The sequence below is a fragment of the Clinocottus analis genome, unplaced genomic scaffold (genome assembly GCF_023055335.1).
Source record: "Clinocottus analis isolate CAN_PGR_092001 unplaced genomic scaffold, fCliAna1.0.p SCAF_12, whole genome shotgun sequence".
Classification (NCBI taxonomy): Eukaryota; Metazoa; Chordata; class Actinopteri; order Perciformes; family Cottidae; genus Clinocottus; species Clinocottus analis.
In genome coordinates this window covers 13,896,187-13,920,342 of record NW_027175843.1, presented here as the reverse complement: position 1 = coordinate 13,920,342, position 24,156 = coordinate 13,896,187, and the positions used below count along the sequence as shown (strand labels likewise).

At 40.9% G+C, this 24,156-nt stretch overlaps 1 protein-coding gene across 1 annotated transcript in view; it reads right to left on the bottom strand.

Annotated features, from left to right (window-relative positions):
* Nucleotides 1–24,156, bottom strand: part of LOC137782586 (receptor tyrosine-protein kinase erbB-4-like) — a 272,741-nt gene that overhangs the window by 34,581 nt on the left and 214,004 nt on the right. The window contains exons 16-20 of the mRNA XM_068571981.1: nucleotides 23,522–23,566; nucleotides 21,007–21,139; nucleotides 18,393–18,515; nucleotides 15,457–15,555; nucleotides 12,063–12,248 (exon numbers count right to left, since the gene is read on the bottom strand). Of these exons, the coding sequence (XP_068428082.1) occupies nucleotides 12,063–12,248; nucleotides 15,457–15,555; nucleotides 18,393–18,515; nucleotides 21,007–21,139; nucleotides 23,522–23,566 (586 nt within the window). The remainder of the gene's footprint in view (nucleotides 1–12,062; nucleotides 12,249–15,456; nucleotides 15,556–18,392; nucleotides 18,516–21,006; nucleotides 21,140–23,521; nucleotides 23,567–24,156) is intronic.

Below are 24,156 nucleotides of genomic sequence, written 5' to 3'. Positions count from 1 at the left end.
GCAGGTGAACAGCTGTTATGAAAAAAGTAATGGCAGTGACAGGAACGTTAACTAGCGTTTTGAAACTCTATGGCCAGGAGAAAAGGCAGAGCAACAGCCAAAAAGGAAGGATTCAGAAGAATATAAATTACTAAAGAAGGGATATGATCAAGCTAGTGCTAGGAGCTGTGCCACCATCAGGAAGGCTTATCAGTGGAGAGACCTACTTGTCATACAAATTGAAATGCAAATGCTGAAAATGTAATAGCCATATTGAGTTTTTCGTAGAAAGTACCAAAAAAAAAGTGTCGGAGACGGAAGTCTCAGAGGCAGATATCTAAAAATCTCGACCAATTAAACCCAAACTATCTGCATGGCTAAGTGCCAAATATTTACAAGGCATTTTTTCCCAAAGACCTTGACAATTTGCTCCTCATTAAAGGTGCTAAATTCAGAATTCAGAGCAGATCTAGTGCCTCTGTACGGCTCCTGAGCATGGAGACAGCTGAGCCAGCGCACTGACAGCGCAAACAACAGCAACAGTGCTGAAAGAGCTCACAGTATTTACCTAGGCGGAGGGGGGGGAGGGGGAGGGAGGACCGGCGGGTGGGCGCTATGATTCCATGCTGACACCGTAGGTAGAGAAACCCTTAACACCTGTAAACCATATTAGCGCAGCATGAGAATGCTCACAGAACTTTCTGACAGGCACTAACATCCACTAAAAAAGGCACACAATGCCAGCCGGGCTATTTTAACAGAGGACAGAGAAGCTGAGACTACAACACACAGAGGGAGAGTGCCTTCATTCCCGCACTATATCTTTACACTACAAGGTTTGCTTCCATGTTAATGCATTGAAGCGCATAGAACCTTCATCACTCACACTTAATGGTTAGTACTTTGGCTATGGAGGCTGTTTGGGGTTCAGTGTCTTTCCAGGGACACTTGGACATGTGGAGGCCTGGGGTCGAACATTTTGACCGATTGGTTGACGACCCGCTATTCATCCTAAACCTCAGCTGCCACTTTATATGCTAGTGTAAACATATGTTTTTATAATTAAGGTGATGTAACCAAAACATAGAAATGCTGGCAGGTAATAAGGGTAACACTTATTATTCTTTGAGTGTCTTAATTCAGTGTGTTCCTGTCTGCTGGTTTGCAGACCGGATCTTGAGTAAAATAATGCCTCAGCCTGCATGGTGAAAGGAAGATAAAATAAATATAACTGCTTTGTCCACTCCTCAAGTTCTTGAATGTTTTTCCTTCCCTCCACGTCTCTATCTCCTACCAGGCAGTGTTTACTCCTTCTGAGTTATCTTTGTCTCGGTGTATTTTTCGGTAATAACAGTATCTCTCATCAGTCCAAGAGGTGTGCGAGTACTATATGTGCAAATATGTGTTTGTAATTTCTGGTCTGTATTGAAAACTCTCTGCAAGCGTCAACTCTTGTCTACATGCAGGCAGGTATCTTTTATTGTCTGTGTGTGTGTGTGTGTGTGTGTGTGTGTGTGTGTGTGTGTGTGTGTGTCTGTGTGCGTGTGTGTGTGTTTTTGCAGGTGAATGTGGGGTAAGCCTTGGAGAGTCTGCGAACTGGAAGCTGCTATGAACATTGTATGGCTTCCTCTTCTGAGCTCTGGGACAGGATGCTGTGTATGTGTGTGGGAGCAAGAGTGTGAGTGTGTGAGGTCTTTACAGCCAACCCAGAATGCTGTAGGGAGCGTGAGACGTGTCTGCATCCCGTTGACGAGTTCTAACAAAGGCCATATTGTAACGGAAGGATCCTGTCACGGCCATGATAACAGCTGCAACAATGCCTAACTGTGCGCCCTAATCAAGAAAAAATGAGCGGGAAAGGTTTTCTATAGTTTCGTTCCATTTGCTTCATTGTTCAGATGACACTGATGACACTCCAAAACAACCTTGAGCTGTGACAATTCCACAGGGCATCTTAGGAGACTTTGAAAAGAGCTGTGAGCTTTCAAAATATGCAGTTTTGGCTCCTTAGATGGGTTTGGATATGAATCTGCACAATCAGGGTCCACAGGCACAGCGAGTGCAGAGCTGGGTACGGACAGGGAAAGTGAAATAATAAACAATTTGGTTTCAGAAAATGATACTATTGTCTCAAAGATACATTTGTATGCTAGCGAAGTCCCATTGAGATAAGCAGATCTGTACTAATAGAGTCAGTCAGCAAGCTAGGTTTTTCATCACGGTGCTACAGTATTTCTTCTTTGCCATTATAAATAAAACAAATGTATAGACCTGAACAAACAGATGCTGATGACTTATTATGAAAAGGCAGTGATGCATATACCGTAAAATGCAGGTTGTAAGCCAATAATATATATATTCCTCAATTTTGACCCGGGCGGCTGGAGTAGGGGTGCGGTTCATTTTGGAATTATTTTCACTGTCGCTCATCCCTCAGAAGTAAATATGTCGAAGACACAACGTAACACGTACGAGGCAGCTTTTAAACTCAACACTATCGACGGGGGCCATAGAAAAGGGAAACCGAGCTGCGGCACTCAAACTTGGGATCACCGAGTCCATGGTTTGACATTGGAGACTGCAGCAGGGAGAACCTGCAAGATGCAAGAAGCGTTCAGAGCAAGATTATGCCACTGCCCTTAATGAGAGAACAACATAGAGGACTGGGTCAACTCACAGAGAGCAGATGGCCGTGGTGTTTCGACAGTTCAGATTTGTCTAAAAGCGAAGGTGAGGGCACACATCACAGACTCTGTGAAAGCCGCCATCCAATCGACCAACTTCGCCACAGCAATCATTCCTGGGGGCACAACAAAATATCTCCAGCCCCTTGACATCAGCGTTAATCGGCCGTTCAAAGTGGCACTGCGTACTGAGTGGGAGCAGTGGGTGACAAGTGGTAAGAAATCAGCGGACGCATGTGATGAGTCGCGGATGTCTTGTCAGTGGGTTTTGACAGCATGGGGAAAAGTTAGGAAATTCCCGATCCTTAACGGATTTCGAAAAAGATGGAATTTAGTTCGGGTCCGCTTGTATCAGATGACGCAGCAGCAGGAATCTCGATCCAGCACGCCCGAGATTCGTTTAAACAGTGAGGCCGAGGCTGCGGTCATAGAGGTGCAAAATGGGGCTGCTCAACTCTGGTAGAGAGGACGAAGACTTCTGTGGCTTCAGCGGGGACAGTAACGATGAAGAATAAAATGTGAGTGTCAGAAGCATTTGATTGTGCATATCTCTGATGTTCAAACAGGGTTATTTTTGCTTTGCTTTGTTCCGTTCATTACCGTTGTTTTCAATTTAATACTAGGGTGATATTAATACTAATACATGGGTGCGCTTCATAGCTCACATTTTACAGTAAGTTCAATCCTGTCAATGCTTGAAAAAAACCTATCACTTAACAACGGATACTTCCATTCAATGTTAGGGATAACAAACACACAGAATAATTCATATTTAAATCACACACGGTCTGCATATGCTTCTTAGTGGCATGATTGTAAAATCAAAAAAAGCAGAGAGAGTAGCAAGAAACAAAGGCACAGGCCATCACAATGCCCTCTGCATGAGTCAGACACCAGATGGTGCGTGTCCTTATGCACGGCCGTATGTCTTGACCTGCGCGAGAGCCGCTACATCACAAGTCCACACCCGTTAAGCATTTTATTGCTAATTGCAGTGAACCAGAATATGGAGAGGTTGAGATCATTAAAAGGTTTAATGGTTTGTTGGTTGTACTTGACTTTGATTGCCTTTTTCCTCGCAGTTACTTTCTATTATCTTGGTAAGTGCATTATTAAAACACCAAAAAATGTCTCTGTAACAGAATGGTTGATTTGGAAAGTACACTCAACCCACCTGGGGCTTGATCTGCAGCACATGTGTTCAGTCAAAAAAAAAACAGCTTCTAGCAGACAGGCAACATTTCAAGTCATAGGTTCAAGAATATTTCAATTACAAAAACAAGAGGCACTAAATTGCTTAATGTTCTTCCACAATAACCGTGCATCGAAAAACAAACTGACAAACGTCTGGCTAATCATTGAAATAATTACCTCATATTTCTAATTACAATGTTTTTGTCTTCACATAAACTTATGTCCATGACTCTGGACTTCATATTTCAAAGGATTGTAGGGTAAAAAACACTATTTGCGTACAATCACTTGTGTGTGACGCACATACAAGTAGGTCTGGCAGGTGATTAGGAACTCAGAGGGCTGAAATGTCAGAGCACTGGAAACCTGTCTCCAGAAGAGAAGTTGTCAACCAGACCAGATCAAACACACTCAAACACACACGTTCACACTAAATCTTTCATTTATCTAACCAGGAATGCACACAGACACACACAAACGCACAGAGGGTTTGATTCAGGTCCAGATAGGCTGGTCAACAGGCATCTACAGTGGCAGGAGACTAATTGAAAGTGAAGTGGGTCCAAGCTGTTGCAGCATTGGCCTTCCGCCTGCATGGCTGAGAAATGACAAACTATCCACCAGCATTAACACCAGCAGCCCGAACAGACAAACACACTACAACTCTGGCTGTAAACTACTTAGATAGGGGTGCATATTTACAATATATTAACTTACATACAGTATGACAGCATCCATAAGCTCCCATTAGCCATCCACATTTCAAACCACACTCAGGGATTCAAACCCTTTCTTATGTAAATGTTCATCATCATGTGATAATCGATGACATAATGGCCTTGTCAAACCGCTGAGCAGTTTCCATAAAGATAATGTCTTGCGGTGCAATTCATTCACGTGCCATTCCCAACACACATTGTACATATGTAAAACATATTGTTTTTTTAAACCCCAAAATAGCCAAACTACCTTCTTTGGACCAGTCTTCAACTACACAATTGCAATTCTCTAAAATTTGGGGAAAATTACTCAAAACTGGCATCTATAAAACCATCCATGATTAAACCCACAAATAGCTTTTCTTAAAAGATTTTTTTTTTAATATGTTTTTGAAAAAGCTCAAAATGATAGCTGAAGACATATGCTGAAAAAGCTTGTATTGCTTGGATTAGTGTTGACTCAAGCAAGTCAAGAAAATGTAACGTTAGCTGAGGGGTGAAAGAGTTGAAGGCCATGGTGTGAGTTAAACTTTGAGGTGGCACTACAAATGTTTGCCTTTCTATACTGATGAACTGAAATGATAAAAACGTGGCCAGATTTTGGATATCTTCCTGCCGTCATTTACCTGTGTGTGATTGTGTGCACGTCTGTCAGTTACTCATTAGTGGTGACGCGTCTCCCTGAGCTGCGAGTCTCATCCATTGTGTGGGCTGCCTTTAGTCATCCATTTCCCCCACTGCCCTACCTGGCCCCATCCATCTCGACTCAGCCACACAGTTAAAACTGCGTCACTGTTATACATGTGTAAGTGAAGGAGTCACAGAGAGAGACTGTATTCCTCTTGGCTTGTGTCTGTGTGCTTTTTGTCACGGCTCAGCTGTGTATTGTGTCCTTTTTTTGTTTTTCCTTTTTTCCCCGGTCTGTGTGTGTGCGTGTGTGTGTGTGTGTGTGTGCATGTGTGTGTGTACTGTGGGCGTGGCTTCTGGCAAGAATCTCCACACATGCATCTCATCTCCGGCACCTGCCTTCAATCAAATCATCAACTCCTCCCTGATAAAACACTCTGGCTTCCTCCTCTCCAGTTGCCAGATTATTGCACCATTAACAGTGGTAATGCAACCCTCGGGCTCTTTACGAAGCAGATAGAAATATTTTGCATTGTGTTGTTTTTACTAACCCCTATTTCCTGTGTCCAGGATACCTGCACTTCAGCTAATCGCTGCTACTTACGTCACCTCTCCGCCTGCATTCCTCCTTACCATCCCACCAGCTACCTTCTGTCGAATAAACCCTTTTACCTTCACCATACTTTGCTTCTCCGTGTCTGCGTTTGGGTCCAGCTACCAAACCCTTACGCTTTAGATTGACAGCATGGCAACCATGAGCCGGTGAAGGCCTAATATTCTTTGTGTATCCTTTTTTTCTTCTTTTTTTCCGGTGACTATTTATCTGTCTGCTGCCTTGAGCGTTTGTGCTTCTGCATACAGAGGCCATTCCGGGTGACCAATGTTCACTAAAAGGCAGAATTTTTAATCATAAAAATACTACTAAGACCACAGATCCTTCTGTCTATCTGTTCTTCTTCGGCTGCTTATCTGGGTGTGGGTCATGGTGTCAGCAGTCTGGGCCAGGTAGGCCAGATGCCCTCTCCCTACTAAACTACTTTTTCAGCTCATTCTGGAGAATTCAGAGTTGTTCCCAGGCCAGATAAGAGATGGCCAGTGGGCATCCTAATCAGATGGCTTAACCACCTCAACTGACTCGTTTTGGCACAAAGCAGCAGCAGTCCGAAGCCACACAGACTCACAGTTTATAAGGCAGCACACATCACTGCTCAACATCGTTTTATGTCTCTCGAACAGTGATTTGCCATTGACTGCCGAGCTCCACGGATAGGGTTGCTGCTTAAAGAACCTCGTCAGTGCCGGGCCTCATTGCCAGGACAGATTACGGTGCCTGCTCTGAGTGCCTTGGAAAGGGGACTGCAGTGTTCAGGAGCCACCGAGCATGACCAGCAGCGGTGGGATAATTTCAGATTTTTTTGATATGATGCTCTGCTGCAATGAGAGCGAGAGTTTGAGATTGATGGCGTTAAAGTCCCTGTCCCAGCCACATAGCCACATGCATTCCTCCGCTGCCTCCGGTCATCCACGCCGAGACGCTGGCCTCGTCGGCTGGTGATAATGAAGACAATAGCTCATTGTTGTCCCGTATATCAGCCTCCGAGGAAGCCCTCTGGAGAAATTGCTTCGCAAATAACTTTGCAATAACTTTCCGCTTGTGAGGACCAATGCAGCGAGGCCAGGCATGTCCACTAGTCCACAGGTCTTTCATTTTTTTAAATGGACACATGCTAAGGTTAGCACAGTGAGAAGATTTGCATATGGGGTGATCAAACTATGGCGCAAGTTGGACCCAACTCTCAACTCAATTTATCCACGTTGCTTTTATAGTAATTGGCATTATCATTGGCATGAGTTAAGACAAACTAAAGTAAAAATCTTCCTAATACACACATTTTATTTCCTCATTTTTCCATGCATTTTGGTATTTCAAATGTAATACCATAGCATATGCTTTTCAGTTTTTTTTAACATACTCTGACCTGATGTTGCCTTTAGGGAAAGTATTTTAGTGTTTGAAATGTTCCTTAATGATATAATGGAAATAGTAAACAGAAGTTGCCAGTGCAATTGCCACTTTAGTTCTCAGCACCTCTGGCAGTCGGTGCTTTTTGTTATGTCTTGTTTGTTTCCCTACAACTTAAACAACATGTTGGTGATGAAAACATTGTGCTTAAATACCACTTACATAAACAAAAAATTAAAACACATTTTTACCGAAACAACCCTCCACTTTGATGCAAATTACTTAACTACTTAATTAACAAATGACAACATGCCAAAAGCCGCTCTCTCAAATTAAAAAGGCCTTTCCGGCCCAGGGGAAGGAAAGAATTCTAGCTGGTAACATTGGATCATGCACTTATTTATGCAGTCATGAAAGACCACCACAAAAAAAAAAGGTTGGTAGCATCAAAAGGGTGGCTGCCTGTGATCTGCCTCTCGCTCCATGTGTTAACATGCAGTCTTGGAGCAGGCATGCTATCTGCCAGTGCTGGTTGGAATCAAAGATCCGAATGTGTGGGAGGAGAGAGAAGAAGGAGAGTTTGTTAACACGTACAAGTTGGTTGGTGGTCACACCAACAAGGACATGGGTATTCTGTAAAACTGACATAAGTCAGATGGGTATTTGTTAAAAAAACATGGGATGGTTTATCGCTGGAAAAACGTGATGTTTCACATATGTTCTGCCTAACACTTTAATCTTAGATCATTTAAACAACAAACGGACACAAGCCTTTTAATTTATAAGATAAAAAAGGTTGTTTTTTTTTCCCGGAGTGAAAGCATTCCTTGTTCTTGCATCAAGGGAAATATGTCCTAAATCACCATTCATTGCTTGGCAAAAAAATACACAGAAAAAAAAAACCTTGCACTAATTTACATTTTTTAAGATAATCACATTAATTCAAGGGCATAGCTTAGTTGCCCTGAGCTAAATGGTGCCCTCGAAAAAATTGTGTCCTGGTGGAATTGTTATTCCAGAAAGTTGCAGATGTTGAATATTTCACTCAGCAAAAAAAAGTCAACAACAAAACTAGTCCTATTTAGGTAGAACACATAGCAAATGTATTCCTTGAATATGTCCAAACAAGACTCAACAAATATACGTAGTGGGCTTGCCTTACAGCACAATATACATCTTTGTCCACCGTATGCAGCATTAATAGGAAGCAATGCGAGAGGTTGTTCATTAAAAAAGGGGTTTAGAATGTGGAAAGCTAGTGGATGGCTGGAGAAAAACTAAAATATGAGAATCACATTCACAAATATATACAAACAGAGAGACAGGAGAAGGGGAAGACAGAGGAGAAAGGACATAGGAGATAACTGAGTTTTCATTAGAACCCTGGGGATGTGTATGATGAGCTGGAGAGAGGCATGTTTGCCTAGTCTGGTTTACACAGAGAAATGACCCTGTGATACACACTGTGGGCCCTCTCACGCACACACGCACGCACGCACACACCCACACACACACACTTAGCTTAGAGGAAATCCAAAGCAGTAATGTTGGTGAGGGGGCAAGACAGATTTGCTTGTGAATTAAACAAAGAGTTTTCACTGTAAAGTGTGATTCGATGAGGTAACCCTGCCATGTCACTGAGGTTGTGTAAACAGTAGTGTTGTATTGATATGGTCATGATGCATCATCCCGAAACAAGTCTCACAGGTAGAGGCGGAATATGTGAGGTTCGCATTAAATATTAAACAAGAATATGAATTGCGATGGCAATCATTACTGTTATGTACAACAGCGGCAAATTATATGACTTCCCTTCTACAGCATCTTTTGCTGTCTCTAGTAGTTTAAAATCTGTATGTTTTATTACAGTGTGCCTTATATCCACAGTACCATTTTCATGGCATGAGTTTAACTGGAATAACTGGATTATTGCCAGTGTTGTCACATTAACTGTGTTAAAACTGCAGAGGAAAATGACATATTACTCTGTACTGTTAAACTGTGTCTTATTTCAATTGGCAATCTGTTTAGGAACAGATAATCTGCTTTTAGTAAAGATTAGACTACAAAACAGACAAATGTCAGATACATTTAAATTAGGTGACAGAGAGATTTTTACTGCACTTGTATTGTTACACTGCGTGACAACATCACACCAGTATACAGTACCATTAAAAGCTGATATGTGGAACTCAAATGTGTCTCCTGTGTATAAATGACTAACTGACTGCACACTGGATTTATTTAAACTTCATGTACACAGCATTGCCCCAAGATAAAAAAGTTGTATGGCTCATAAATGAGGGAATCCATTGTAGCAGCAATAGAGGGGGCGCTAACGCGTTGCACTTTTAAGTAGTACTTTCACACGCTTATCATTTTGTACGACAATGCCAAGAACAAGCCAGGTAAAATGAACGTCTTGTTTAGGGTTAAAGAAGCTTAACACACACACACACACACACATACACTCACTCACTCACACACACACACACACACACACACACACACACACACACACACACACACACACACACACAGTATGTTGGTATTGGCATCAGGAATTAAAGTGGTATCAAGACACCAACTGAAAAACAATCTCCCATTCTTTCAAATGGATTTCCCTTCCTCTGAAATAGTTGACACATTTGGGTGAGGCTATTGAAGAGTTGTCTAGATCTGTTTGATGTTTTTCTTTCTTACCACTGTGCTGCAGTGGAGTCATATTTTGATATATCACTTTTCATATTGTAGGAGTGGTTCCAAAGTCAAACATCTGATGTTTTCACAACACCACTGAGTATATATATACATGAACAAGAGGAAACACAGAGTGGGTGAACTAGGAGGAGATTTAAAAAGCAATCAGACATAATGAGGAGTATGCGATGCAGAAAAAGAAAAGTAAAATCAGACCCAAGGAGCATAAAAAGAATAACACTCTGGCATCAGAGCCCTGCATGCGTAGTAGCTCTAATGAATCTGCTCATTAGTACGACTCTCATGGCAGATCACCCCATTAATAATCTATGGCGGTGGTGGCGGCCATGACAGAGTGGGCGGGCCACAGGGATGTTGGCTCAGATAGTGGAGCCCTGCTGCTTGCAAGCCTTGAGGGCCCCATAAGACCCTGCATGAGTGGATGTATACATCCATAATAAAGATAATGACATAATATGCAGGACACATGTTTTACTCAAGTTTGGGATATGTTATTACGACAACTAGAGGTGGAAATGTTGATACTGGTCCTAATTCATCTTTTTGGCATTATTCAGATTAATACATTGTGTGGTACACTTGTTTGTGTGAGCATGAACCCCATGTGAAGCACCTTATTAAACCTTGCCACTGATGGCTGTTTGAGTCCCGAGGAGCTGTAGCCAATTATTGAACACATTAAACAATACACACTTGAGACACTGAATAACAGTGGTAAACAATACAACCTCATATCTAACCCTTTCTGAATTATACATCCCACCATGTTGACAACTGTTCACAGTGGGCATGTATTTGTGTATATAGATTATCTAGATTCTTTTTCCACAAAATAATTAGTTTGATTAATTCCATACAAATGTTTGTGTTACACAGCATGGGAATTTTGTCAGCATAGCAAAAATAAATGCATCATCTGACGCATTTGGTATATATATTGAAAAAACACTATGTGGCGTTATTATAACTGTGAACCAAAGTTTAATTGATGCTTTAATATTTTCCCATGAAGGCTCACTGGAGTACAGCCTGCTTCTGATTCAGTAAAAAAAAAAAAAAGGAAAACAGAAATATTGGTCGAGGATATTAAATCTGGGACTCCAGCGACTGCTTAGTCATTTTCATTCTGCTTCTTTTGGCTTTTTAACCAATTACTTTACTCTCTGTGCATGAGAATTTCATCAGCCATCTGTCAAATGCATGTTTGGAGACATAATTATATCTAAACACACACACGCACGCGCGCACGCACACGCACACACACACACACACACACACACACACACGGTTTATTGCAATCTAATACAATGGCCTTGCAAAATCAATTAATAGAGGAATATAAATGTGTTTGCTCAAAATGCTCAGGTGTTGTTAGGGTTGCTGAACCAAGTCAGATGATGAAGCTGAAGCAACTCTGGAGTAATTTTTGTGTCAGACAGAGTCAGACACATGGAGAAAGGATTAATTCAAAGGTGTATCTGTCCCCTATTAATAGACAAATATACAGGAACAAATTAAAATGCACTCCTACATCGATCATTCTATAAAACTGAGCTCCTTGCTCTTAACACCAACAAAATCAAGCTAGGCTTTGAATTATTTACTTCAATTCTCCAGAGAGGCAGGCAAGGGGCACCACTATCTACTGTTGAATCCTCTACACACACGAGCACACACTCACAGAGACTTTATCAAATATCAGCAGACATCTGCTTTTTACTCTGGAAGTAAAGGAGTGAATCACTTGGCCTCTTTCAGCTGAGACACACAACAGGGCATATGGATGGTTCAGTAGATGTGTGTGTACACGTAATCCAAAGCAAACGCACATATTTATACAGTAAGATTTCAAAAGGGATAAGGGATAATCCTGAAGTATGCAGTGCAGGTTACACAATCTGCAGTAAAGATCCACTAAGAGGTTCAATGGCCCACTAGCATTGGAATATTTGGTGCAGTCAAGGAAGCAACAAAAACAGCAATCACTGAACACAATCCACTGACATAAAAAAACTGTTCAGGTAACACAATTAATCAATAGTTATTTCTTACAATACAATAGAAAACAATGCTAAAATAAGCCTTTACTGGTTTGATAATCCACCAACCAGCCAATTACCAAACCAATCAACCATACCAGTAAAACAAGCATCGAGAAACTTTTTCAAACCTTACCTTGGCAATCTGGACACACCAATTGAGCAACAGCTGGGATCCGATGTTGTCCTTGTGCTCGAGGACATAGTCGAGCAGGCACCCATGAGGCATCAGTTGCGTGACCAGCTGGATGGTGGGACTCAGGCAGACACCCAGCAGGCGGACCAGGTGGGGGTGCTCCATGCTAGCCATGATCAGGGCCTCCTGAATGAGACAGACATACACTCAGGCATGTGGGGGAAAGGGTTGAGGTTGACGTCTGAAATGAGTGTTGTTCACATCAGGAAACAACAGACTGTCTTAAAAAGAAGAAAAACAAAAAAAAAACATATTTGTAGAGCGATGTACCATATTAATAGTGTGTTATATTGTGCCCAAACCAGTACTCTTTCAGTTAGTAAAAGAAGACAAATGCAAGGGCTATAGTTCAAAGACTTAACCCACTGGCGGAGAGTTTATTGTGTTTACAAGTGTAGACTGAACTGTCAAAGACCATGTGATCCCTTATTCTGTTTCAGGCTGAAGTTCCCCTTGAAGCAAGCAGCAAGGTTCCGAAGAAACAGCAGCTTTTTATTCATATCCTCAACATCAAAGTGACGCACTGCTTCACAAGACTGTCAGCATGCTTTGTAGTTGACTAAAAATGTAGCAACTACACCGAAGATTGCTGAAAATCATTTGTCACTGTCCTTTAACAGGCAATTCTGGTTCGGTCTGAAGTACTGGTATTAGAGAATATGATACTGTATAGTAAATATGTCCATATGAAGAAGCTGCTCGAGTACATTATTAATAGAGCTTTGAACTTGCCTGCAGTCTCAACATCTTTATGTGCGGCATTTTTAGAATAAGAAAAAATATTAGCATTAGTTGGCAAGAAATGCGATCGTAGTATCGTACAGATGATACAAAAACACTACCAAACACAATATATATAGACTATCTATTCCGTGTAGCTATTCATCATATATAATACATAACACAGTATGTGTTCCACAGTGCAATGACAGAGAGATCAAACCACAACACAGTCTTGGTTTATGGCTCATGTATCACAACACTTGCATAATCAGATCCTTGTTCATGTGCTGGCAGTATATTCGGTACAGTGAGGTTGTCGGACGGGATTCCTTTCATGTAAATTTGGACCACTCCAGGGTTCCCCTGCCAATGTGATGCAGTTTACGAGGACGTCTTAACTTTTGTATGCACGGACATCTTTATGTGATGTGTCATCTTTAATGTTGAGTGGATCCCAATTTATAGATTCAAGTTTGTGAGTTTAGGTCCATGAATGAAAGACCCCAATTACAGCATCCTATGGCACTTTTACAGTTGCATTCATTAAATGAAATACTATATTTGTGTTTTACTCTTAAATCTAAAGGAAAGGCTTTAACTAACAAACTGAACTCTACTGACCAGCTGATAGTACACTTAAGACTGAACCAAAATCTAGTCCATTTCATTTGCTATAATCAAATTCTCAACAGTAAACTACATTGCAATGAAATTGTGGAATTACGGAGGTAATTCCAAAATGACTGTCAGTAGATTATACATTTATCAAGTAGGAGATATGTCTGGGCCATTTGCATGTCGGTATGAGGGAGTATGGATATGTAATTAAAGGCCTAAACGTCCAGAGAGAATTATTTTTGCTGAAGTAATTCTCTATTACTATTAAATGAAAGTCTTTATATGTCTTCAGAGAAAAATCTGAAAATGACTATTGCAAAAAGTAGTTACTAAAACCTAAATTGGGAGATAACTACTTTCAAATTGTTGACCCTTGTTTCTTTGAAATTTGCTTGTATATTGTACACATAAAATACTTTGACGTTATTTTCCAATACTTGCGTGTAATTTATTTTAAATAATGTAACTACGGAGCCCTTTACCAGATTCTAGGGGTAATCCCCTCTCCATCTCCTCTACTACAATCACGAGCACACTGAAATACATTACAACACAATCACAAAATCGTCATATTACCAACATCTATAGAAACGAGGGGTGGAAACGGAAAGCTTCGCCATTGCCTCGCATGGTTTCGTCACTGCAAAGCTTTTCACTGTCTGTCTGCTCCAAGCAGGACCCTCATGTCAGTCATGGCTTTCTGTGATCTTTTGATGATGCCTTACTAAATGCAAAACCCAAGGACAGACCACAAGGGTTTCTTCTGCTTCAAAACAAGCTTTGAGCAGGATGTTAGCTTTCAAAGAAATAACATTCCGTAACGTGCCCTGTCCGCCTTTAACCATTATTGTGATTACATACACACATAAGCATAGACACTATTATCCACTTCCAAACACGTTCATGTATGATAATCTTTCTGGGTACTGACACCCTCCCCTTATGTTAGACACTGGCAGCAGGGTATTGGCATTACAAGCTGGGGTTAAACAATTTTAGATAATTTGATTGTTGTTTAAAAAGAGTGACTTCCTTCCTTTGCTCCACTGGTGAGGAGTAGGTAACTCTCCACATACACACATTTACCATTCATATTCACCCCATCTGAGTCAGTTGGATAGCGGACGAAGCTGTAGTAATAGGCTGGCTACGTGTCATAGTACACATGTGGAGGCATGCATACATCAGACAATGTATAGTAAATTGCAATGCATGTTTTGCTCCTACATGGAAATTTTGGAGTTTTACATCTCCATCCCTCTTTTTGCAGTAAAGTCCCACACTTTGGCTTGATAACTAGTTCTCTGATTGCCAGACAAGCCTGAAAACACATAGAGCATTGACTCAAACACAAATAATATTCATCAAAGATGTCCTGATAAAAATAGAAAAGCTAACATTCCAAAATTCTTCCTCTTAGACTGTCAAACTAAGTGCAAAACACGAGTGCCTGCGTCTGCATGTGTACGTGTGTTGATGGAGGCTATTTCATCTACATTGCATCATCATAGGGTGATAATTTTCTCTCTTTTTTAAATTTTCCTTTTGAAATGAGCCGTGCTGTGAATATTTTTATAAATAGGGCCTTTTGCACTGGGCTGGGTGCCTGTGGCATGGTGTGTGCGTGCATGTGCGCGTGTGTGTGTGTGAGAGGGGAGGGGGGGAGGGGAGATGGCCCTGATGGTGTCTCTTCTGGTGTCCATAGAGTCTGAACTTTGTTTCTTATTTCTTTATTCTATTAATGGAGAAAAAAATGACTGAATCATGGTTCCAATCTGACCATATAAGAGGGTTAAAACCTCACAGGGTTGGCACCAATACAATAGTCCCTGAAAGGTACACATTTTATCTGTTGGACTGACCTACCATAACATGGTTTGAAATGCGTTAATATAACAAGATTTCATAGAAAGTAAAATTCAGCTGTTGGAAAACTAGAAGAAACAAAACGATTGTTTCTTCCGTTTCATTTTTGAGTTTTTCAGATACTCACGTCCATGAACTCCACGTTAGCCTTGGGTCCCGTGGCCTCATTTAGGATTTTAACGGCTACGGGGATCTTCACGGTTTCACCCTCTGGGATCCATATACCCTAAACACAAACGGACAAGTCACCAAACTCAAACTCACCAACATCGTAATAACATAATAAAGATTAGAACACGAAGATTCTTAATTGCTAAATTAAGGATTTTGCCATTTGTCTTCATAACAATCCATATTCCACATTCTAAAAGGCAGAGTGTAAGATGTTCTGCATGTTGTATGATTAACTGTGATTTTGTCCTTCAAAAAGACTTGGGCAAAACTATTTAATCATTTTGAAGTATCCAATTTCAGGTGGAATTAAAGTGATTAAGCAGCTGCCAAAGTGGCCAAAGCATTTAACAGAGGAGAGAAATAAAGTGCCTCTCAACTTTTTCTAAATGTGTTCCACCTTTGTTCTGCCCTGATGTGACTATATCTCCCCAGTGACAGAAGGACCAACACCTCTGCTCATGGAGTCAAAACACCTGTCCTCCCAAAGCTACAATTCCAATGTGATGACACAGACTAAAGACACAGACACAGACTAAATAGACAGGGGAAGACAAGCAACGAGGCACTAGTGATGTGTCGTCCGTGAACGATTCGTTCAAAATGATCGAATCCTTACAAGGACTCAAGAGTAATGAGTCTTCTCCAAAAAAGATCCGTTCATGTTCTCGTGGCCGCGCATCGGGACTTGCATAGCCTCAGCAAAGGAAACAGAAATGATTCGTTGAATGCAGGTCACGTGAAAAAGAATCCAAAGACTCATACAAAGACCGGGTCGAGAAATGAACGAATCATTTCTGTTTCCTACTACTGAGCCTATGCAGGTCACGTGGGAAACGGATCCAAAGACCCGTATGCGGCAGTTGAACGAAAGCGGAGGTGAACACGAAGACACGGTCAGGAGTCCTGACCGTGTCTTCGGATCAATGATTCGTTCTTCTGCCGGAGACTCATATCCGGCAGAAGAACGAATCATTGATCCGAAGAGTCGGTTGGCAGAAGAACGAAACTTTTTGATCCAAAGACACAGTCACGACTCGTTCGTCTGATTTGGATCACTTTTTACGTGACCTGCAATGGCTCAGAAGAGGAAACAGAAAGTATTTGTTTACCTCGCATTTTTTGTACTTTACTTACAGTTCAGCGTAATTGTTTGCCCTGATAATGAAATGGTAGTGTGATAATAAATGACCCTTTTCAAATAATCCAAACTGTCACGATGCATTATTTTATTATTTTATGCCCCCCGTACCCCACACCTCCGCTCTCTGCTCTCTCGCCTTCACTTCCCACTCTCTCGCCTCCCCGAAATGAACGAGTGATTCGAAAAAAGATTCGTTCATCTCAATGAACGAGATTCAAAGATCCAATTCGGTAAAAATTATCCGGTCTTCACATCACTACTAGGCACAGGTGGAATCAACGAGGGCGGGGCTTTACAATCACACACGGGAAGGCACATGAGGGGGGGGGGGGGGGGGGGAGGGGAGGAGTCTGGAAAGACAACAGGTGAAAGAAATAAACAATCAGGAAACACTGGGGTGATGCACAAAATTGTCCTAAATGCTTCAGTTAAAACTGCAAATACAAGGTGAAATGTTATTGATGTTGTTATTAGGAGACTGTTGTGTTTTTATGAACTACTTCTAACCATTCAAAAACAAGTTTATTCCTTTCATTGTAGCTTAATACAATATTTGCAGATTGTATCATTTATAAAACGCACTGTCCACTGTGAACCAGACGGCGATGGAGCTCAACTCGACATTAAGGACAACTCTTTCCAATTTGCACAAAAAGCACATTATCCACTTCCACATCAAGGTTGATTGCTCAACTCTGCCAGGTGAGGATTGTAACCAAAGGTCTTGGAAATTATTTTTAAAAAATTGACTGATTACCTTTGAAGTTATCAAATTTAATTTAAATTCAGTCTTTTCCACCTCAATCCATTTATTGCATTCGGAAATTAATATTATTCCAAACAAAATACTCATTCATAATAACATTTGCAATGCAGATTTTAAGACTATTACCTCAGTTTGCAATCTTATTCTTACCCACATAAAAACACAACATACAAACAGCTAGGTTTCTCCATGACACCAGTGGTCATACCTCTATAGGGTGCCTTCAGCAGCAAATAGGAGCTCGTTCAAAGGGAGGTTTTGCACACAATTAACACTAAATGTTCGAGTCAACCTGGAAGCTGACCCTCTATATTACTCATGGCCTCTGTATTGTGCTTAGTATAATACGATAGCACTATCAAGTTGCTGCAAATGGGAATATCTCAGAAACAACAAACTGTTCCTCAAGAGGATCGAGCGGTTGTTATCTAAGTAGCTCTCTTAAGGCCACCAAGGAACACCGTCCGTATCCTAGTGCTCAGTTATGAAACTCAGATTGGACAATATACTCGTATATGAGATACCCAGAGATTCCCCAAGGAAATGTGCAATATATAGATGTGAAAAAGGACACCTGTGCTTCTGCTGCCAATCCTCTGATCCAGAAATGTGAATGGATGGATCTACAAAATGGTCAATGATGATTTCAGGGAGAGACTCTGTTCTTTATCATTTCAGCTTTGTCTTTTTCTACCTCTTCCTAACTCATCATTACACTGGTGGTGACCTTAGATACCTCTTATTTCACTGTAACCCCAGGGTTCTCAGTGTCTGCTATTACTTATTCTTTTCATCACACGCCTCCAGCCTTCCGTCTCATTTCCTGTCATTAATGATCCTGTAATTTGTCTCTCCTGTCTTCCTATTTTTTTTTTTTTTCACAATCTCACTTCATGATCTCAACGTGAGCATTAATTCAAGTACAATCTGAAACACATGCAAACATTCGCTATGCTTTTTTTTTTGTTGTTGTGCATTTTACCTTATAAACAGTCCCGAAGGCCCCTGACCCGAGAATCTTCACCCTTTTGAGTTCCGTCTCTTTCAGGATGCGAAGCTGCGCTTGGTTGGGTGCAGTTCCACTTGGTGTTAAAGGTTCCACCAGCTAAAAAAACATCCAGTAAAACAGTAGTCATTCGATTGTTGAAATACCTGATATCACTTATTCTGCCAAGCAATTATATGTGATTTAGCTGAAATACAATCATGGCAACACAAAAAACTGTTCAAGAATATAAAAACGGAAAAACTGCTTTTTCAGGAGCTGGTGCGACATAACACGCCTTGAATACGTAAACAAGTTATTTTTTCCTGATATTTATGAGCATGACTGTTCCTTGAATCAATTGCAAAATGTTGTTTCGAAAAATTGAAACATCATTTCCTGGAAATCATAAGGTTGAACTCAGTTTTTATCAAGAACAAGCTTTATGGAGAAACTCGCACGTTTTTCGTTCAACAAAAATACTTTATTAAAATAGTGTAATTTAAATTCGATATTTACTGTATCTAATCTAAAACCATTAATTGTATCACGCAATTTGATAATAACTTAATAAGTACCTGCTCAGTACTTCAGGTGACAGTAGGGTCACAATGACATTTTTTCCCAACAAGACAGATTGAGTTCCATTAGCATTTCAATATCACGAGTGAAAGATTTAATATGTGAACAGAGGAGCGAGATGGAGATAGGTGGACGAAGAGCGGGAGAAAGAGGTGGGGGAGGTGGATAATTGTGGAGCCTGAAAAGGAGTTGACACTTTTGTTGTCTCATTACTCCTCAAGTGGAGGAACGAACAGATTTAACAGCAAGTGAGGGAGAAAGATTATATGAGAGGAGGGAGGGAGGAAGAAGTGGAGCGGAGAGGAAATGTGGCAGAAACAACAACAACAAGACGGCGATGGAGAAGCAAGTGGCTGAATTAGTCACAGGATGCAAAAGCATAAGAGAGGGAGCAATATAAGGAGAATTAGGAGAAGAGTGGAAGATTAGAGAGGGAGGGAGGGCAGAGAGAGGAAAACTGAACAGGACTGTAAATCAGCCTGGCTGTGGTTGGCAGCTTATGTCCCTCTGGCTCATGGTTACCATTTGATTAAAAACAATAGCCATTCTTCATTTAAATGGAATAACAAATCAGCTTCTGCAGGGTGGAAACAAGAAAGGCGGAGGCCACACAAGCATATACACACACACACACGGGACAATACAGATGTCTCTAAAATGATCCGTACACACACCGACTCCTGTATGCTACTCCTCTGTGCAGGGAGCTGTTCAGCATTAGAAGTGCTGAAGATGTTGCGGCTGTGTTGTAGCCACAGTACAGACATCGGATCTGTCCACCTTCTCACTCTACATGGCAGTGCTGAAACCAACAACGGGCTTCATATAGGAAGCGGTACATGGAAACATAAATGCATTAATTGCACAAACCTATTGTGAAAAAAAAAGCAGTCAAAAAGTGTTATTGTGTGGGTTTACAAGTTGGATACTTGTGATCGCTTGGTTTCATAGGTATTAAATACTTATTTTTTGGATTGAAATGCACACGTTTTGGCAGACACCATTTAACATTGTTTGCAGCCCATTCTACTTCAGCATTAAGAATGACAGCAGGCTTCTTCTGCATGCTGCTTGTAAAGTACTCTCCATTAGCTAAACAACGTGAAGAATAAAAGACACAAGTAATCAAGAAACAGTGACAGTATAAATGTCTGCATAGATAAGGGAAGTGCAAGTATGATAATGAGCCATATCTGTGCTATTCTGTCATTATGGAAGCTATTGGCAAAGACACTTTACAGATACTTGTGTGCTCTGAAGAGGGAGAACGTGGGGAAACCAGACCTTATTGTCACTTTGAACACACAAGTGTATTAGATGATGTGCTCTTCTAGTTCTGAACACAAAGGAAGAGTGCCTTTTCCGCTACTAATGGTATGGTCCCATACCTCTTCCAAACAGAAGTGTCCTCTCCAATATACTATGGGGGAGATAACACCTGAGCCCTGAGTTTCTGACCACCTCCGCAGTCACCATCTGGAGACATGAAGTCTCATTTTCTTATCTCTGGCTTTCAGTCTGGCTTTCTCCAATTTTGTACAATATGTGTCAGTGTCTGCGCTATGAATGCACACACACTCACATTGTTATACTACACAGGCACAAACACACATGTGCAACATTGTAATCATACAAATTCAGACAAATGTCCTCAAGCATTTTCTATGTTTTGATCTTGTTTTCCTCTCCAATTAATGGCAAATTCTTCGTATGATAAATTATGTGTAAAATCTGTTCAAAAAAAGATTCCGCAACGCTTAAGGAAAATAAAGCCATGCGGAATTTGTTTGTACCCTTTTCACTAATTTCCCTTTAATCTTTTCCACTTCTACTTTTCCGTTATGTTTTTAAAGCTTTTGAGTCTGTGAAGCCTAAGATATGGGAAAATGTGTTAGCTGAAAGATACAATATTAAGTCATACGACTTCCACCAATGTCCTCTAATCCACATTCTTGCACAGTCCTGCGACATCATCTTTCAATGCTACATGCACCAGTTTCTCGCTTTTTTCATCGTCCGGCGTGCTCACCTCAGTCTCCAGGAAGCGACGAAGGGCTCTCTTCTTCTTGATGTTCTTCCGGCGCACGGACACTGCTACGCTCAGCACCATGATCACCACCAGAAAGAGGCCGCCGATCACCCCTGCTGCGATCAGAGGGGTTCTGAGGACAAGACATTGGCGGGGGAGAAGAAGGAAGGAGGAAAATGAGTAGATGATGAAGAGACAGCGCATTATCTCCAAGGGGTGTGGATTAGAGAGGATGAGGACAAAAAGAGACAAGTTGGCATCAAAAAACACATAAAACATGTCTCTAAGTATATGCTTATTTAGACGATCCTTTGAAAACCTTTTGACTTCCAGTGTTTGTATGTTTTTCCCACAAAGCTTCATCTGGTAACGCATCCCTCTGTGCCCGCTCTTTAAAATCAAGACGGAGATCAAAAACATGGGAAAGAATCATCAAAGTGAATTCTCAGAACCATAATGACACTGTCATTTGAAATCAAGCCTCTAGATAGTTTTCCTGTTACGCTCCCCAAACTGTCTACAGAGTTTATGCAGAAATGAGCGGGAGGAGTTGGCTTTCCAGAGCCAACCCCCACTTTGTTTTTGCTGTAATCAAAGAACTTAATTTGATGAAGGCACACTGAGACTTTGTTCTTAATGAAAGGAAAAAGGCTGTTGGACTGTATACCAGACGGCAAGAATACACCCCATACAGCGTTATCACCGGATCTTTTTTGTAATTTCGTGTCACATACATAGATTATCCACCAGAGAGAATTGGAAACTTATTTTTTCTAAATGTAAATCATGATCATGATTTATTGAAGGAATAGAAAATGTTTGTTCGCTTTCCTGCTGAGAGTTAGTTGAGAAGATCAATACCACTCTGTTCACTAAACATGACGCTAGAGCAAGAGGGATAACTTCGTTTAGCAGCCCATCAGCCCCTCTTACGCTTATAAATGAACACGTTATCTTCCTTGTTGTATCTGTATTAAAAAGTGGGCTTTCGATTTGCTGCCCCTGAAGGTACTTTGGACATCGCAAGGCTTACTATATCCACCTGTTTTCAGGATAAGCTCAGCAAAATGTCTTCTAGTTGCATATTTAACCAATAGGTATAATCTAACAACCAATACAAAAACATTTGTGCATGTGTCAGTATGTCTCTCGGACTCGTCAACAATAATCAGTCTATAATCAGCCCCACAAGAAAGGTCACACACAATGTGACGCATGGCCAAGCACATTCATGGACAAGGAGCCAATCAGGGAGCAAAGAGATATCAGACATTAGGCAGCTCTGATCGTCTTGAATCAAATTGGAAAGATACTGCCAAATAGGAACATGTAAAATGAGGAAGTAAATTTTTCAAACTAAATATTACATGAGTGACACAAAGTGATTAATCCAGTTGAATCAGATATGCACACAATCTCGACCCAAGATGCATGTTAATGCCAGGTGGAATGATGGCCTTTGAAGGCTTCGTTTAATCATGTATTTCTGATAAGCCACTTTTAGTCGTGTCCAAAAGCCAATACCTTCAAGCGGTAACAGATCTACAAGATGCATGACACCTCAAAGCAGGAAGCGAAGCGTAGGGTTTGCTGGGCGTCTGCTGCTCTATCCTAGCCACAGCTATCGCAGATACGATAAGAGCTGATCATTTCCCCCATCTGCTGCAGTCCCCCTTCATCTTGCTTTTGTCCTAAAGACTGTTTCAGAAGGAGAAGGTTTGATGTCTCCAGAAGGCGTGAAGGTTTGCTCAGAAATTCTATTGGTCTCAGTAAAAAGTTCATGACTGAATATTGCTGAGTACTAAATGGCAATCCGTTTCTTTCTATGTATGTGACTGTACGGCTCTTTCTTCTGAAGCCTGCTGCTACACTGCAAGAGAGCTTCAATGTATTTCATATCTGCAGTATGATGGTCTGTGTTATCGAACGTTGTCTTTTACTGTTGCACTATCCTGTTTTAGCCTGCTGCACTATTCTGTCATGTCAGCAGTGTTGAGCTGCAGATCTCCAAACTCATTAGTAAGTTCTGTGTTGGTTGCTCACCCTGCCGATAAGCCTTGTTTTTTCCTTAAAAAAAAAGCATACCCCAAACACCACCCAACAATTCTCAGAGCCACTTCATGTCAAACTTATGAAATCTTAAATCCATTTGCTGTAAACTGCATTTGTTCTTTCACCCTCTCAGTAGCCTCAGAACAAAAGCTAGAGCACTATCAATTTATCAAGAACCAGGCAAATTGCTTGTGCGCGCGCGCACAAGCACACACACACACACACACACACACACACACACACACACACACACACACACACACACACACACACACACACACACACACACACACACAGGGATTTTGGACCTTAGAGCTAACCATTAATCAGAGACGTTGCTTACTGTGATTCTTTTGTGTGTGTGCGTGTGTGTGTGTGTGTGTTTTTGTGTGTGTACAAGGTGTGTGCTACTGTGTAGATTTGTATTCGTATAAAAGGCAATCCACGGAAAATAATGCTGTACCTGTCCATCCAGCCAATACAGTCTTGCAGTCTTGGTCCGATGCATCTAAGTAGACAAACACAGGACACGAGAAAAGTTAAACAAACAACATTCATCTTTTGCCATATCTGAGAATGATGAGACAGGGACTTGAGCAAAGCAATACAGTGATGGTTAATGAAAAAAACAACAGCCTATACCTGTTCATAACATTTTTACCTCAGTGACCTTTTTCTTTTTTACTTGCTTAATAATGCAACCCGTGCTATGACTTTGGTCACTCATGCCAACTTAAATTCTTTTTTTTTCTACTGTATTATAGCTCACACCTTAGGCAATATTTACACAACAGGGATATACTAATCTATAATACAATTTACATGTGTATGAATGATTATGTCCTAGGAAACTCAATTTGTTAAGTTGCACACTTTAGAGAACACTAATATATATATATATATATATATATATATATATATATATATATATATATATATATATATATATATATATATATATATATATATATATATATCATATTGCTTTGAGATGCTTTGATTAAAGGCATTAGCTCTGCAGTGAATCTGAATGCATTCCAACTAAAACTGGATTACTTTATCTGTAAAGTAACTTCATTCTTCCCATTCAAGTATGGC